General features: G+C 41.4%; 1 protein-coding gene across 7 annotated transcripts in view; it reads right to left on the bottom strand.

Annotated features, from left to right (window-relative positions):
* Positions 1–18,212, bottom strand: part of osbpl9 (oxysterol binding protein-like 9) — a 32,148-nt gene that overhangs the window by 11,810 nt on the left and 2,126 nt on the right. For 3 of the 7 annotated variants that reach the window (XM_030434489.1, XM_030434488.1, XM_030434490.1), the window contains exons 3-8: positions 15,252–15,330; positions 8,084–8,160; positions 3,019–3,114; positions 2,046–2,093; positions 438–467; positions 296–346 (exon numbers count right to left, since the gene is read on the bottom strand). In XM_030434489.1, the coding sequence (XP_030290349.1) occupies positions 296–346; positions 438–467; positions 2,046–2,093; positions 3,019–3,114; positions 8,084–8,160; positions 15,252–15,330 (381 nt within the window). Of the gene's footprint in view, positions 1–295; positions 347–437; positions 468–2,045; positions 2,094–3,018; positions 3,115–4,907; positions 5,298–6,568; positions 6,960–8,083; positions 8,161–14,863; positions 15,005–15,251; positions 15,331–15,476; positions 15,606–18,212 lie in introns of those variants that run through there. The other 4 variants (XM_030434493.1, XM_030434494.1, XM_030434492.1 and 1 more) reach the window with 4 other exon arrangements.

Here is an 18,212-nt window from a genome sequence, read left to right on the forward strand (position 1 = left end):
TTAAATTAGTTTTAGAAGCTACAACTCTCACCTAAAGACCATATGAAGCAGAAATGATTGCTCCATTTCCTTTTCAAAGGGCTGAATGGAACATGTGATGAAACGACTACTGGGCTACACCCTCATCAACCACCGACCCAGATAGCAACTGTAAGCAGGGAACTACCCCAGAGACACACAGCCGGTGACACAGTGCACACACTCAGTGATATGGTCCCACAAGAACAATGATTATGGTGAGGTGGCAGAGCAAACTACAGAGATAGGAACCAAACTGTGCTGATATTGTCTTTACCTTGGCAATTTGCAGCAGTACAATACAGTGCTTGATGGACTCTACCATGCTCTGTAAGAAGAAGACAGGAAAGGAATTTAGCAACTCAGAGCTGACTTGAAAACCGAAAGCAGGAAGGAAAATGTGTAAAGGTGTCACTTACACAAGTAGTCTCTTTCAAATTTTCAACTTTCTGTAAAAAGGAAAATAAAACAGACAGTTAGATCGAAGAGCATTTAAAAACAAAAAACAAATACAGAGGTCGAAAGCAGAAGAGCGGCGCAACTGGTTGAGAACAATGCAATGATTTCCAACTTACTGCAGGAATCTACAAGAGTAATTCCTATTCTGGTGAAGTCAGTGACCAACAGCCAGCATTATTCCCACGGAGGAAGTGAATCACATAGCTGCTGGTAAACTACTGTGACACTCTGAAACTGAACTGCTTCCTCCAACAATAACATGACTTACTGAATGGTCTTAAAAAACAAGAAAAAACAAATGCAATTGTAGTGTTAACCGAATACATTATCATCTACATTAAGTGTATGGTTTCTGACAATATTCCCTCAAGCACACATGTCTTTAGTTCAGTAATACAAAAGCATGGCCTATTGTTCATCAGCTAGCTACCCATAAAACACTCAATGTGCCAAATTTAGCTTAAGAGCTATCTATGCTAGTCTGTTAAGAGCTGCGACCATCTTCATAATCAGCTGCTATTTTGATCATCTATCATTACCAAACCAAGGAAGTTATGCAATTACCTGTGGTTGTTTGTTTGTTTGTTTGTTTGCTAACTTTTGGTGCTGCTGCCAATTCTAGTTATCTAATCAGTCATTTATCAAGCAAATATGCTATACCTTTTCTTGTTCTCCAAAGTGAGGGTTTGCTTTGTTGCCTCTTTTAAATTTATGCAAACTGAATATTTGGGAGTTTTAAACAGCTGACTGAACAAAACAAGTCACCTGAAGGCATAATTTTTGCAATCTGGGAAATTACTATGGGCGTTTTTTCACCAAGTTGCAACACTGTGCATACAAAACAATGTATTGATTGAATCATCTGTTGTGGCCATCAAGTCTGCACAGTCACTGATCTGAAGTCTGGCCTGTCAGTCAGCTGAGGACAGTTTTGGTGTGGCTGGGTATGGCTGAAGATTCAAACTCAGAAAGATTTACAATATTAACAAGGTAAAACATGAAACGCAGAAATATTAATTTCTTCCATGACTGAATATATAAGCAGTCCTAAGAGGGGAATAAGATCCCCAGGAGACAGTTTGAAGCCAAAAAGTTGGTTACTTAGACGGTAAATAAAGTGAAACTGTATGAAATTGTGTTGTCCTATAAAAATAGTTTTTTTATTCAAACAAGAAAAATTCAAAATTTCTCCTCTGATTAAAATTGCTTCTCCAAAACTACATTGTGCACCTTCAATGTATGTAATGAACTATGGTATGTACTATGATAACTGTTAGCTTGCTAGCTTTCAAACATAGAGACAAATTCTTCATTTACTTTCTCAACACAAATGCTAAGAAACAGGTTGTACAGTCCAATTCAACCACCTTTAAAAATACCCTGACAATTTCAAAAATGATCAGTGACAACAATCAAACGCCTGCACCACACAGACAGCTCCCATTTTTCATTCCCCAGCGCTGTGTGTCAGCCTGCTACCTCTGCTGTTAACCAGGCCTCTAATGACAGCGAGAACAGCCGACCAGAGAGCTGACACACAAGGACAGAGCGGCACTGCTGGTACTCACTCTGCGTGATTCATCCTCTTTGCAGTCCTTGATCTTCTCATCAAACAGCTGTGTGAGAGTGACCGAGAACAAGAGATGAAAAGGCAAAAAAGAGAGAAAGAGGAAATATGAGCTAGGAAGGATATACAGTCAAATTAGTATTGAAATGATCTGATACGATGCGATGATGTGGCCGGAGATAATGTGGTGGCAAGAAGCAAGGCCTTCTCACGAAGGACACTCACAGTGTCTTCATTATGCTGCTGCTTCTTTAAATACATTTTTTTTTTCTGCCTTGTCATCATGCTACCACAAATCTTATTTTCAATAACTTCTGCTTTGACATCAGAAAGGGAGTACTCTTAAAAAGTGAGACAAAATAAAGTCATCATGAAACAGATACAAATGCAAGTCATGCCATGTATAGGACACACTTACAGATTTAATTTCAGGTTGTAATTTGTAAAATAAATGATTTCATCTGTGTGGAAATTCTTTCAAATTGATTACTGTAGCTCTGGATGTCAAACCAAAATATGTTAAAGTGAGTGGCAGATATCTACATTTCTCAAATCTACATTAGTGTAAAGCAGGATCATTCGATTCTTTATTCAATCGAATGCCCAGATTAAAAAAAAAGTGATGTCCCAAGGGGCCAGAAATGAGTCAGTCTACAAAAGTACAGGTAAAACAAAAATACACTGCAACTTTTGATCTTAGAAGGAAGTAAAAATAAATAAACATAAACATATTACATTTATACATATCTTTACTCAGTTTGACTCCCCTGAATTCCCTCTGCTTAAACAACATGGGTAAACACTTTTTAATGGAGGTAAGAGTATGTCTCGGCTTACCAAAAGACATAACTAATGGCTAATTAGCCGACTAATTAAATGATCAAAAGGCTGGAGTGAGGCTGTTAAAGGGCCACATTGCTCGGGTGCAAAGTATTCCAGACGGAATCATGTTGTCGGTTGGGTGTTGCTCCTACCTTTAACTGGTCAATCAGAATCTGTAGGTAGGCGTCAGCTTCAGCAAGTTTCTTATCAAAGTCTTGAACACTCGGAACGAATCCTGTCTCGGCCTCCTGATGGTGGAGAAACAAACAAAGCTGAGCATTAGTGCAACCTTAATGAAATCTAACACCATGCAAGTATTCGCATAGTCAAAGTAAAATACACAGCCACTACCAATAATATCAGACATGTATTCACATGTTATCCATTCATAAAAAAAGAAGAGCTTGTCTCTGTCACCTCCTGGCCAGGTGAGCTTTGTAAACTGTTACACAAAATGGTGGACAGAAACATCAACAGTTCAGGGGAATCTTCCAGCAGCGTACTGTACTGGGGGAGATATGGACACTATTGTTTAAAGGCTAGCCTACATAAAAGGCCAGCAGGTCTGTCTGCCGGCCTGCCTGCCTGCCTGCCTGACTAGAGGCCAGCGGATTTCAGGCTTCAACAAAACTGAATCAAGGAACTCAAGGCTGGAGACAATTAATCTACTGACAGAGAAGCATGTGTGTAAATGGGCTGATGTTTGTTAAATAGCTTGACTTAATAGCCTACATCAGAACCAGAAACACAGACTTCACACTGCTGTTGTGCCATATCAATACCATTGAAATGGTTTGAATAAGGAGTGGGACAAAATGTCTGTAAAGCAATACATCATATCACTTCCTCTAGCAATATGATGATCGATAAACTGAGGCCAAATATTGCTATTTTTTTATTATAACATGTAGGCACTCAGAACAGATTCCTCTGACAATCTGACCTACCAGAGTAATTCAATCTGTGTAAACTTAATTTACACAGAATGGATTGAACAGATTTTAGTGAACCATAGTTGCTTCCTTCTTTTAAAAATTGTGTTTCTGGTAGTTCAACCTTGCTAGTTTATGGGTATTTTGCATCTTAATGATGGCACACATGTACAAGGACAAGTTGTAGTCAGTCTGTGTGATAAAGAGGCACCAAACATTGTTTCATCTCAGTTCCTGCCAGATTTTGAGAACTGACACCACAATGCAGTCGATAAATTCACAATTCTGTACTTTGCCTTTCTTGGGGTCATTTTATTTTTCAGGTATTCTGAAGTATCATGAGACGATCGTCTAGCATTGTATTGTTTATAACAGAATTGCTGTTTCATACTGACTTTCTGCAGTATCGAGACACTCGTACAAGCGGCGCTTTGCTGCCATTTCTTCTCTCCAGCACTGAGCGCACACACACACACACACACACACACACACACACACACACACACCTGCAGTGCCTACATGGTCAGAGCTAAATTAACTTAGAGGCTGTTGTACTTAACACACAATATACAAGGCTTGTCATATTTATCTTTTAATAAAGGCCTCAAATCTTATGCACTCAATGTTGTATGAATATGGCGCTCGATCGATTTTTTCATGGTATGGTATCGTAGATAGAAATTCTAGTACCGTAACAACACACACACACACACACACACACACACACACACACACACAGAAACTCGGGCATAGTCAGTGTCATTACATAATATGCATTAAAAGGTAATTACTAGAATATTGGCAGGACGGAAGTGACCGGACATCTGTCTCTATCTGTCTGAGCTCAACAGAGCAAGAACAATCAAGCTGACTGTGCCACAAAACCCAAAACAGGGAAATGAGCAGATAAAGGTACGTGCAGACAAGCCTTCCTTGGAAAAAAAAACAATTCAAAAAACACTGGTCAAAAGCACAATAACCCCTCTACGTCAAGCCAGACAAATCAGTAAGATGACTAACACAGCATGTCACTGCTACTCTGCACACAGAACAACAAAACTGCTAGCAACACACTGAGGCCCTGTTAATCAATCAAGCTCTTATCAAACCATGTTCGGTGGTGCTGCCGCTGCTTTGGATTTGCTGCGTCGCATAGTCCTGGTGTGTCCCGAGTCTGTGGAGTTTTTCCTTCCTACTAAAGACGACCTCACAGGAACATGAAGGAAAGCCATTAACAGCCCAACACTGAACACTGTTGGCAGTCACCCTGGCATGAGACCTGCTAAAGTTTAACCGTAAAAACATACTCGATTTATAGAGAACAAAGTCTGAGTCAACTCAGCAGCCATGAAGCCTGACTGCAGTTAGCTGTCTGACTTCCTCAAAAAGGATCAAAGGTGCTTCACTGTTGATGTGACTTCAGAATATAGCTGGCCACATGAGGGCCTGAACAAAAATCAACTGCCATTCCAACTGTGAGCGACTTGCCTTGTCCGTTTACTCACACTACACTGGAGAGATCGGTTCAGTTTATCAAGATAAGCGCTGTCTTACTTGAAGCTGACAACAACACACCAGCACAAACACAACATGTGCAGGTGCTTGTGTAAACGTGTTAGGACTTCCTTTGTGAATGTCTTACTTCTCAAATTTCATAGTGAACTGTTCACTATGAAAGGGATTAACTCACTCATGCACCACTTCTGTAACACAGTAGGGATGAACAATTATTCAAGGAATAATCAAAATGCCTATATGTGCAATAAGTGCAATATCCAAACCCCAGAAGTTGCACATTTCTTTGATAAAAAAGGTCAAAAGTGTCACAACATTGCATTACATATGAAGCACTGCGGTGCTACAGAGATGCCATGGCCTACAAATCGTATTCTGTAGATGTTACAGGAATGCTTGTGTGGCACAAAGCTCAGATGAAAAACACAATTTAAAAAAAAAAATTTCAGTGAAAATTAAAATGACTAGTCCCACTTAAATGAAGACACACCGACACTTCACAACATGATGCAACTGAATTAAAGACCAAAAAGATGTTTAAAGAAAACAATGCATCTTAAGGGCTGTATTTCCCCGCAGGGCTTGTATATTCAACCCGTTAACTGCACAGGTGTTATACCATACGTCACAACTGACAATATTTGTATTAAAGCTACAAGTAAAAGAAACTAAAACAGAAATTAGAGCAGGAAAATGAAGGTGAAAAAAACCGATTGTAAAATAAGATCGAGCCCCTATTATGATATGGTGAACAATAACTTATGTTTCGTCAACACACATAAATGAGGGGAAGTGTTTCTTTTAAGCATACAGGGCAGATAAGCTTGGGAGCGGAAAGTCAGAGGCAGGTGGTTGCTTTTATAAACAGCCACTGTAGCACCACGTCACTGTGCTCGTTTGGTCACCAGTCCTGAAATATTACCAGACGTCTGCATCTCTGCTCCCACTCATTCCCACCACACAGGCCGTGAATCCTATCCTGTGAGTGCGCGTTTGTGACTGTGACGTGGGAATTTTTCAGAGCAGCCTGCGAATTCTCACACATAAACAGTCAGAAACACACCCAACCACCCCAGACTCCACAAATAACATTGCCCTAGCACCCTCCCCCCGCCCTCCCATTTCTATTTGTCTTTTCACTCAGAGTGACCCACTTTAATATGCTGCTGCCCCAACAACGCACTGCAGCTGTTAAAGTTCTCCTTGCTGTGATGCAGTGGCGTTTGTGTGTGTGTGCGTGTGTGTGTTTACTTACTGGGTGCTTTGCTCCAATGGACATGCTGCGTTAAACCTTCTACATCTCTCCCGTCAGGCCATCTAGCCTGACACAAGATCCTTTTCTCTTTCTCTACATCCGTTATTCAGTTTCTCTCTCTCTCTTTCTGAAGTTAGCGCTCTTTCTCACTCCTTCTCCTCCTCCACACAGAAACAGAAAACAATCTTCTCAGCTTGCCCTCCACTGCAGTTTAACAATATAATCCAAAGCAGCCGACAGACTGTGAGTTAGCTGTGCAAATAGTTCGGTTACGGCATATCCTTGGGCAGCAATTATCAGCTGAGCCTTTGCTATGAGGGCAGACGAAGCTGAGTTAATCCAGGACCCTCCCCTGGCAGGAAAGGCAGACTTCCTCTCACGCAGGCAGAAGAGAAAACACACAAAGCAGCAGCAGCAAGTGCTGACAGGGACAAGCATTAACAGCCACTCCGATTGGCTGAGGCCGCAGAGGCAGATGTTTGGTTGATCAAGCAACCGGCTCTCGGGTTGGTTACTGCTTGGTCACATGGTGCTACGACAGCAGCGCACTAACACTGCATAAGTGTGTGTATGTGTGTGTGCGCACCGAGCAAGCAGGCACACGTAGCACATCAGAAGGATTTGTCACAGAAAAAAAAAAGGAGGAGGGAGGGAGAGCAAATGAAAAGGTTGGTCATGAGGTGAAAAAGGAGGAGAAGATGGGTGGAAAGAGCTGTGCGTAGATGATAATGAGGGGACGAGGAGGAGGGAGAGGAGGAAAAACAGTTTGCCAGAGAAAATACCGGAGGGCATGACACCAAGAAAAAGAACTGGTTGAGACACACTCAGTCTCAACAATAATAAAAAACAGACACAAAATAAAGGAACAGAACCAGCTGCCAGCAGGACAGCAGTCAATTGATCAGGGAGACTTCGCATTAAAACTAAGCATGGTCCTCCTGATACCAGTCCAAATCAGCTGCATAACATGCCATATCATCCTCCATTCATAAGGACATGACTGTCACCATTGTTTCCACGTAAAGTGGAAAGACTCACCACAGATTCCCACCGGCTCTGCTAAGCAAAATAGGTAGGAGCAAGACACATGAAGCTGAAAAGGGATAAAAACAAGCTGAGAGTCCCTTTTGCAAAGTCATAAGGGTGTTGCCATGTAGCATGGTGCATGATTGACAGAGTATGCAAACACATCCAATCTGTGGTTCAATAAAAATCCCACAATGAAAGATTTGATACCTAGGTAACATACTTACCTACACTTTAAGGTTTCAGACAGGTTCACCAGACTATATCTATACCAGTATACTCTTTAGGTAGTACAGAGAATAGCATGCTTACTACCATGTCAGTAAACTTCTGAGATACTGTCATGGGAATAAGTATAAACAGTCAAACAAACATCAAGGAGCCCCAAAGCAAAGCAACTTTTTCTTGGAACTATAGAGGATGGATTAGACACACAGACATACAGAAACACACACACACGCACGAACAAACATGTGCATATTAACATACCCGGAGTTGGAGGGTGTGACGGAGGATAGTTCCCTCTAGGGCGTGGATCCACTTCTCCCGCTCGTCTGCATCTCGGGCTGAGGGCAGAAGGACACAGACACACCCGGTGAGCCACGTTTTCCATACAAATAGTAGCCATTACACTTGAGCTATGCACTCAAGGCACCAGGACACAACACTGGGATGACATGAGTACCGGTGACCGAGTGATGAAGCTGTATATTCACGTAGAAGCTAAAGTAGGCTTTTTATATTAAATACTCAAATTCAGTTTATCCTCATGTTCAGAGCTAAAGAATCTATAACTGTACACAGTTTCACAAGTAAGAAGGTAACTATAAGCTTTATCTGAAGAGCCCATTTCATATATTAGAGAGGCACATAATGTGCTTTAAAGCTGAAGTGAACAACATAGATCAAAAAAGATAATACAATCAAATCAAAAGGATATCTGTCAGTTAAATTTGAAGTTGCAGTCACCACCAAGTTAGCTTAGCTTAACATAAAACTGGAAGCAGAAGGAGACGGAGAAAGTGTAATTCATGGAAAAAAACAAACATTGTCACAACACTGTCTTTGTACACAGGTTATATGCCAGGCCAGGTGCAGTCACTTCCTGTGTAAAGTGGCAGCCTGGTAACCTCTCTGTATCGATAAAACTGCAGAAAGACACTGCGCCTGAGCTAGAAAATAGCCCAGCACATAACTCTGACCAGGGCCTGGCTAGCTGTTTCCACCCTCTATCAGTATCATATTTAACTAAGCTAACGTCTCCTGACTATAACTTCACGAAAGAGGTGTTTTTAATCGCTGGGACTTTATCACGTTAAATAGGATTAATTACAGAAAAAATAAGGCGAAAAGAGGGGGATGCAGTATTCGGCAGAGCTGGTTTTGAACTTGCCAAGATATGCATCCCTGGCTGTTTAAGACAGACACACTGCTTTATGTATGGAGTCCATGTTCATATGAATAAACACTCTTAATTACGATTTCTCTAACCTCATAAGACACCCTGTGTCACATTGAAGCTTTGGGATCTATGTGTGAACTGTAACTAGGTGTGGCTGCACCCTCACAGCAAAGAAGGAGAACAAACAGACCACTGGTGACATTAAACAGTGACCCAACACAGGCTCCCACATGTGCAACACGCAGAGACTGCAAAATGGCATCAGTATACAGAGATGTCACATTCTCTCCTCTGCCAACTCACGACCGGGACTGAATCCATCCAGGTCAGGCTGTCGCCTGTCTTCTAGTGTTGTGTGCGTTCATATAATGCCACTGAATTCCCTGGCAAACTATATTCCTGAGTAAGAGCCATTTTTCATTGAACTGGAAACAAGACAGCAGAGCAGATAAATGGCTGTGCTAGCACAGAGGCTGAGCAGCACTATGGCACAAAAGCTTTTAAAGACATTAAAAGGTAGCCGAAGCTCGGGCCAATCCACTCAGACAGCGCCTCACTGCCCTCTCACTTTCCCCTCATCCAAATAGACTCTCTAGAGGAAAAGATTACTGCGGCTAATGTTGTTTAGTCCTATTCGCGACACAGGAGAGGTTCTAGAAGGGCTGCTGAACCAAAACAAATACTGTATGAACGGTGTCCCGTTTTTTATCCTCGTCTGAGGCTCATGTGCTCACACCATCGTTGACATTCCCCATGTTGGTATGAGCAGTTTGTCAGCACAACCAATCTTCAGCCAGTCACATGAAGCAACTCGCAGCCATGACAGTCATGGCTGGAAGTTAAATATTTAAACAACCAGCAAGTGACTTGAAGTTGTTTAAATATTGACTTGTCTTGATACAGAAAAAGGGGGAGGAATGGACAAGACAGGACAAGTAAGGGTACGGTTCATAATTATCTAGGGGTGCAATGACTGGTTATTTTTAATGACATTTAACCTGTTAAGTATTTTCTCAACAAAGCCCAGGAAGACCTACCCAAACGTATTGTTAAACGTGTAATAATTAGTAATTAGATGCAAATTTGTAGTCGACAATTAATCGAATCTGACCTCAGTGTAGTACAGCAGGCTGCTACTGCTACCTGGTGAGTGTTACTTGGAACAAGCTATAAAATGGACCTAGGGAGATGCGTTTTTCAAAGGATTTTAGATTTCTGGAATATGCATCTTTCATTCCTTTTTCTCCATCTTGGGATAAGAAGTGAGGAGAATTTCAAAGTACATACGGGGAAACAATAGGCGTAAAAGTGTAAATGTCATCATGTTCTTTTGTTCTCCTATAACTGCACATGCTTGACATTAACAAAACTTGAATATTATACTGCTGTTTCAACTCTCTTAGAGTTGCTGCTACTGAAGGTGTGTTGACTAAACCCCATTACTGCAGGCTCTGATGCTTCTCAGCTAAAGGAAATCGGCAAGGCACAGCAAGCCTGTTGGAAGAACAAGCACACACAGGACGTGTTGTACCTCACACAAATACACTCCAACCTATCCACCCACACACACACGTACACACACACCGTTCTAATAATTACAGAAAGACCCTGGCAGATATTGGATCAAGACCCATGATAGATACAGACACAGAGTACAAATAAGCCCAGAGATGCATCCTGAAATGTCTGAACACTGCAGTTCAGTACGATCACTGACAGGTCACCTCATATCCAGCATGGGGAAACGATACCAGACGTTTGTGATATAACAGTTACCGATACCACCACTGAATGACAAAACAAACCTGCTGTGGATTATTTGATGGCTAAAGCTGAAACGCGAAGAGGAAAAAAAAAACTACTATCTAACATTATCTGTTCGATGAACCAGACTCAGTGTCAAAGTAAACTAAACGCTTATAGAGTAAATATTTGAAAGGTAATCTAGGGTCACTCAGACTCCAAAAGGAATCTAAGGTATTACTTAACTCAAAAATAAAATATCCTACACAAAACCACAATAACCACATTTTGGAACCAGGATTGTCACACTGAATTGCAGGGATCCATTTTGCTCATATTCTTGTCAGAAGTTAGTCAAAACTTAACACTTGAACTCTTTCTCAAACTATTTATTAAGTCAATGCCTTAATGTATTTGTGCGTTTGCTTCAGGGGGAAGTGACTTAGTTCAATGTAACTAAATCATGTGAGTGCTCTCTAGTCTGTTAACTTGATTTTCATACTTATTTCAAGTATTATTTTAACGCCCTGGCAAGTAGAACGCCTCTTATATTTTGTTTTCATCCATTCTGTGACTGCATTCTGGAAATACAATGAAACTGTGATATTATACAGAATATACACCGATAAACTGGCAAACTGCTGACCTCAGCATTATCCACATGAAAAGGAATATTATCATCGGTCCAGTATCATTTTTATGTAGATACCTGGCCAAAACTGTAAAGCAAGCAACTCTGTAATCATTTCTTCTACGAAAATGTAACTTCATACTATTTTTTATATTATAAAAATGGACATGCTTGAAAAAGCAATGTCTGCTTTCAACTGTTTCTTTAGCAGGTTATTAACCAGACAAGCAACTTCTGCTCAACTGTCCCTGATTTTATTTGCCTCAAGATACCAGTCTCTAACTTAGATAATGAATACTGACTTTAAAAATCAGCAAGTTTAGGAAATAAATGTAGAAAGATTTCAGCTATTGGTAATTACAGCCACTTGGACTGTTGTAAATGCAATCATAGACAGATGGTGCTAATATCTATAGCCAGCATGAACAGTTACCACAAACACATAGACAGATACCATGTCCAGACAAGCAGACGACTGACATGCTAAGCTAACAGCACCAGTGGTCTATCCTTAACACAAGGATTCTTAGCCTCTCACAATAATGCTGCTCCTCCGTTCTCCAAAGGGTCCCTGTGAATTATTCATCCCCCCCTCTTATTTCTCCTCCTGCCATTTTCAGACAAGCTGATAAAATGTCTCGGTACATGCTCCAGTGGGGACGATAGACCGCAACCTTTAAATAAAGCAGTAGCTACACAAATGTGTTGTGAAGAAAAAGCACAATTTCCTGATGAGTATAACCTGAGGCCAATGAAGTAAAGTTGTCTACTAAATATCTGTCCAGTGCTCTGCCTATTGAACAACTAATCATGTTGCTTTGGAGTGACTGAGGCATGCGTGGCTGAATTAGTTAGAAAGAGCATGTACTTGGGTACATCTTTCTAACTAAATACACAAAGGCAGATGTACTGAGACAACACAATGGTAAAAGAAAAGAAAGATGGCCAGGGTGGGACAAAAAACAAACAAACAGTGGCGGTGATATCAAAGTGAGGGAGGACCCTTGGATGGAGGCAACGGAGAGAACACAAGGGGGGCCTCACATCCTGGAGTGATGATGCTCTGGGCAGTCGGGGTGGCCTGACAAAGAGGGAGGGAGGATGAGAAAGAGGGCGAGAGATTGATAGCTACTGTAGATAGGAGGAGGCAATTGAGAGCAGAGAGAGGGGAGAAAGAGGCAAACGGGAAGCTAAAGGGCTCTCAGGCAACTCTGATGCACCGCCGGGGGAGAAGGGTTAATGAATAATGGATGCTTCTCTAAATAGAAAGACAGTACAGAGCTGCACCAGAGGCTAAAACAGAACTACACTTTAACCTGTGAGCTGGACTGTCCCATAAGAGAACATACCGTGGCTCAAAATTATATATTTTTCTTTGCCCCTTAACATAAGAAACTCTTTGATAATGAACTGAGTATCAGCAGGTGTACCAGTCATTGTACGTTAGACAGTTTATACCCTACACACAAGCACCAGCCTGTACAAAACAGCACACTGACATATACTGTATATATAGACAGAGTAAGTATTCAGACACATCCGCTGTGAATCCTGGGAGACTGACTGCATAACATGCTCAGGCCAGGATCGTTTTACAGCATCAGAGAAATCTCTTCAACATCCTGCCCAACATCCTGTGCATCTCTCGATATCCAAGCTAACAGCTGATATATCCAGAATCTTGTGTTCAGTAATTTTCACAATGTGCTGAAAATATTCATGTGTAAGGACATGCTGCTTTCAAAAGATTACTTATTTATTACTTTATTTCTATCAGCGCTGATGTAGACTAACTGAAATAAAGAGTTCTAATTATCATTGGTCAAGAAAAGTTTAATTTAACATCTTTGTAAATGCTAATATCTTGTAGTACCGCACTTTCATATCAACTACGCACATTGTATTGTCTTTGCCGCTTTTGCATGCGAGCTATGTGCCCTGCCAGAAATTAATTTCGCTCTTTGACTGCATTAACAAAGGTTTTTGAATAATGCACCCAAGTTTGGAATAATTAAATCATAATTAGAATAAAATTTGCATGCACTCCTGCTGCTCTCCTGTCGTCCAATGCAGATCTATCAGAAGGCTCTCATACTTACTACATACTACATAATTTACATAACATCTACCAACAATTAAATATTTTAGACTAGTTGTTAACTATCTTGCTTAGGATTCTAGTACCTTTTATCCATTTTAAATTTTAATGTATCTATCTCTTCCTGTCAAGTCTTTGCAGGTTCACATTTAGGTAACTGTACGTGTGTTCCACCCTTTTACGGTGTAAGTCAATCTAAATGACAAATGAAGCCCAATCGCAAGGTGATTTGGCTATGGCAATAAAGTTTGTTTTTTTAATCTATCAAAAAGTGAACACCATAAATTGAAAACAAACAAAAAACCCTTAATGAATGCACTTTCTCACTGACTGTGGCATTACAGCCAAGGTCAAAAAGAAAGTTTCTGAATAAATTAAGAGCATGACATTTGAGCTCGCTCTCTATGAAAAAGTGCATACAATGTTACCATGTGTAGTAGGAAAAAAAGAATAGTTTGCGTTTGTAGCCAAACCAGTGATGAACAGGACAAACTGCAGTAACAACAAACATCCTTCTCTAAATAACACACCTCGTCTGTGCAAACATTTGACTGGCTCAGGACGATGCACACACTCTTCTCTCCTTGATAATCCCCCTCAGTTGACAGCAACTAAATGATCACACTGCTCCGAACTGTCCATGAACCACAATAACAAACCAATACACCCTAATGCCACGAAACATGCCGCTGCTCCACCCTAACAGCACATTCCAGAAGACAAACAAATATCGCCTCCTCTCGATCCTTTTTGCCCGGGACCGGCATGCATGCGGACCATGAGACGTGCACGGTTTTCTCCTTACCCTTGCGTTTGTAGAACCACAGCATACAGCTTCGGAACACAGACATGGGAGAGGGCATGGAGGAGGTGAGAGGGGCGGGGGGCCCATGGACTGTGGCTGGTGACCCTCAAGAAGGGGGTGAAGGAGGGGGTGCTGGTGTGTGTGTGGGGGGGGTTTGGTGTTGGCAGGGGGCAGGAAAAAATGGATACAAATGGATAGATGGGAGAACAGAGATGAAGGGAAGGTGGAGGAGGTTAGTTAAAGACCTGGTGGAGAGATAGAATAAAAAAAGGAAGGTGTCTGCAGTGCACTGGAGTGGACGGCTCCCTGTCAAAAAAGAGAGAAGGGCTGGCAGGACGGGAGGGGGGGCGACGCTGTAGCTGGGAGCCAATCCTGTCCCTATGAAGTGACTGCTTGGTAGATAGTGAGCGGCGGCAGCAGCAGTGGAGCGAAAGGTGTACAGCAGTAGCAACCAGAAGAGACCTGAGCTCAGCTTCCAGCTCAGCAGTATTCCTTTATTATTCCCAGAGGATCAACTGCAGAGACACACAAGCAGCAATCTTCCTCCTCAGCCACAGTCAAGAGGACCAAGGAAAAAAAAAAGGCCTTACTTGCTCGTTCTGTTTCCAGAGGAATCTGTCTAGCTTGCAGAGGAACAAATCGTGTTTATCTACAGAAATACGTGTTAGTCCAACTTCACAGAGCTTGGAGAGGTTCCACTGGAAGGGAGAAAAGGCTCTGATGCACGCAGCACGCTTTGACATTGTGTAAATGCCTGTGTGCATGTGTTTCCTGGCATTAGTGCAGACCAATCCAAGTCTTTAAAAGACGGGGGGGGGGGGGGGGTGAGAGAGAGAGAGAGTCGGGGAGAGAAAGAGAGAGCAAATTAACAGCAGGGATGGATGCAAAAGAGAGAGCGCACAGGAGAAGGATGCCAGTGATGGCAGCACAGTGAAGAGGGAGTAAAGAAAGAACAAAATTAAAAGAGGGACACCTCACCTTGGAAATGGAAAGTCTTCTGGTCCACAGTGATGGTGAACGTGCTGTCGTCCTCGTCATCGATGCCGATCACAGCTCCCTGGGCAAACAGAAAGGGTGGGGGGGGGGGGGGGGGGGCAAACAGGCAGTCAGACAGCGAGACACGTCATACTCTACTTTCCGTTTCCACCCTCATTGCCCTCCACATGTTCCAGCAGCCCCGACCGGCTATCTTTTCTAAATTACCCTTGGTCCGTCTCATCAGCACCTCAGTCTCTCCCTTTCAAAAGCACATCTTGCCTCATCATCTCCTTCCCTCTAATACATACACACACACACACACACACACACATATATATCCGAGTGCAGGCTTTTGGAACAAGGCAGAGAAGAAGGGAGGGGATGAGGAGGTGGGATTTGGGAGAGCGAAGGAAGGAGGAGAAAGGCAGTGAAGGGTGGAGAGAAGCAGACACCGGGGACCAGCAGCCAGCAGCCGAGAAGAAAAAAAGAACTGCAGAGAAAACGGCCTGCTGGCTAGCTGGGACATTAGCTCCTAGCAACAGAAACAGGGTGTGTGACTCATACAGCAAACCTGCAACCCTACAAATAATACACATAACAACTAAAGCATATGTATTAACTCCTATTAACATCTGAACATATTTAGGAGACTGGTACAACAGCTATCCATAAATCTCATATTTAAGAAACTAGTAATCTTTAAAAAATACTTAATGTCAGACTCTCAGTGAGGTGAGGTGAACTATGTTCAAAAAACTTACACCACAAAATAAAGTTGACTGACTGGGCCACATTGTTTGTAATAAACACATGTAAAATCATTTTTATTGTTTAAGGTAGATTTCAATTGACAGTTGCACCGAAATGATTACGAGCATGTATGGTGTCTTGAATGTATGCATCTTGAATTTCCCTCTGGATAAATAAAGTATCTATCTATCTATCTATCTATCTATCTATCTATCTATCTATCTATCTATCTATCTTGATGTGCCTTACATCAACGAGGCTCAACAAAATAATAACACAAGATCAATTGGAATATTCTAAGAAGTGGTCCTGTGCTTTGGTTTCTTCTCTGAACCTCCCAAGTTATCGTATAGGAAAGCCCCCACTGTACAAGTTGGTCATGGTTGGCCGAGGGGAATTGAATATCTAGGATTAGGACTAATGTACCACTAATGTAATCTCGAGTAAATGTTTCTACATTGGGCCAACAAAGAGACTCAGTCTCAAGGAGTGAGTAAATTAAAAAATAATGATGAAGGAGTAGAAAAAAGGTGGTCCGTGACTGCTGCAGAGGGAAAAGGAAACTATAGGAGTTTCAAAATTCAATGATTAATCTGTGTCTGCATGTAAAATAGATGACAAGCTATATGAACACTGGCCAAGGCAGTTCCTCATGATCAGCATGCATTATACTAGATTAACTGATTTGTAAAGTAATTATTCCTATAACCATTGTGATAATGTGTATCTGCTGTCATTAAGTATGTGACGCAATGATGTCTGGCAAAAACCAGTCTGTATTTTCAACTCCTAATACGGCCAACTGTTTTTCTTCTCTGCCTTAGAGTCCTGGATGAACGTTTCTTTCAGCTAATCACCAAGTATAGCTTCATAAATTACAGACAAGTGTGTCAGCTTCACCAATAACTGACAAAGAAAGATAATGATTCATTAAAAGGTTATCATAGTGGACTACACTTTTCTCTACACATCTTATTTTTCAATTCTGGACATTGGGAAACTCTTTCTCCAAGGATGCTGAATAATCTGATAGCCTAAGAAGCTTTTGCCTTACAGCGCTTGAAAATAATCTAAAATCAACCATTATAAAGCTACTATACAGGTTATGGCTACGCTGTTATTTCACACAGGACTAGGCATGCTTGGGAGCCTGTTTGTGAACTTTGTGAAAATTGTAACTGAGTCAGTCAGCTCCAACTAATTTAAGCTGTACAATTACCAAACACAATTTCTTTTTTAGTTTGTAAAGTTTTCACTTTAAAAGAGTGTTTTTCCTTTTTTTTTCCAAGGGTAGTGAATATTTTACAACACCATTGTAACTTAAAAGCTGTTCGATCTATTGTGTCGCAATAATTTCACTAACACACCTCTTCACCTGACTTCAACTGAAACCTCTGACCTTTCACTATATGTCCGTAAACAACACTGGATCCTCTTTTCAGGTAGTTTCAGGAGACACTTCCTCTCTTCACTGAGATATAGGGTTTTTCAGGGTGCTCATCAATGCCTTTGTCTCCCTGAAATAGGTGTGGTGGGATAACATGACTTTTCAGCACTACTTCTGTAAAATCTCATGAGAAACTTTACCTCCTTGCTTTTATATTCACCCAGGAGAGATGCTATGTGGCTGACTGAGCAGGCACAGGTTCTGGTGTGCGCGGGCTGCCATGGGTCCTCAAGTTAACAATGTATTAAGTTGGGAATTTGGACGAGGATTAAAAGCCTGGGCCTACTTTGCCTTTTACAAATACTTGAGGACAGGCAAAAATGTCAAGTAAACAGTAAAGGTCCAAAAGAGGCACCATAATGAGATTTCACTCAACTGAATCATCTCAGTAAAGAAAGAGGAAGAAATGTTATCTCATGTGTTTTTATAATTTTTCAATTGAAGCCAATACATGTGATATCATACCCTTCAAGTCTGGCGCTCAGTAAGCCTTTCCCTATACAACACCCTGTATTTGTTTTTTTTTTCAAAAACCCTCTGCGATAGGAATCATTCCTGCCTTTCCAACTGACAACTTGTGATATAGACACTGTAGTAGGGTGACCGCTGCCATCTAGTGGATGTTACTCAACACTGACAAGCTAAAAAAAGTGGAGTGACAGAGCTGCGGATATGACTCTAGTAAACGCCTGACACATTTTAAAGTAGGCCAACAAATCAAGCTTGAAGATATATATATATATATGAGATTAAAACTGCACAAC

The sequence above is a fragment of the Sparus aurata genome, chromosome 11 (genome assembly GCF_900880675.1).
Source record: "Sparus aurata chromosome 11, fSpaAur1.1, whole genome shotgun sequence".
Classification (NCBI taxonomy): domain Eukaryota; kingdom Metazoa; phylum Chordata; class Actinopteri; order Spariformes; family Sparidae; genus Sparus; species Sparus aurata.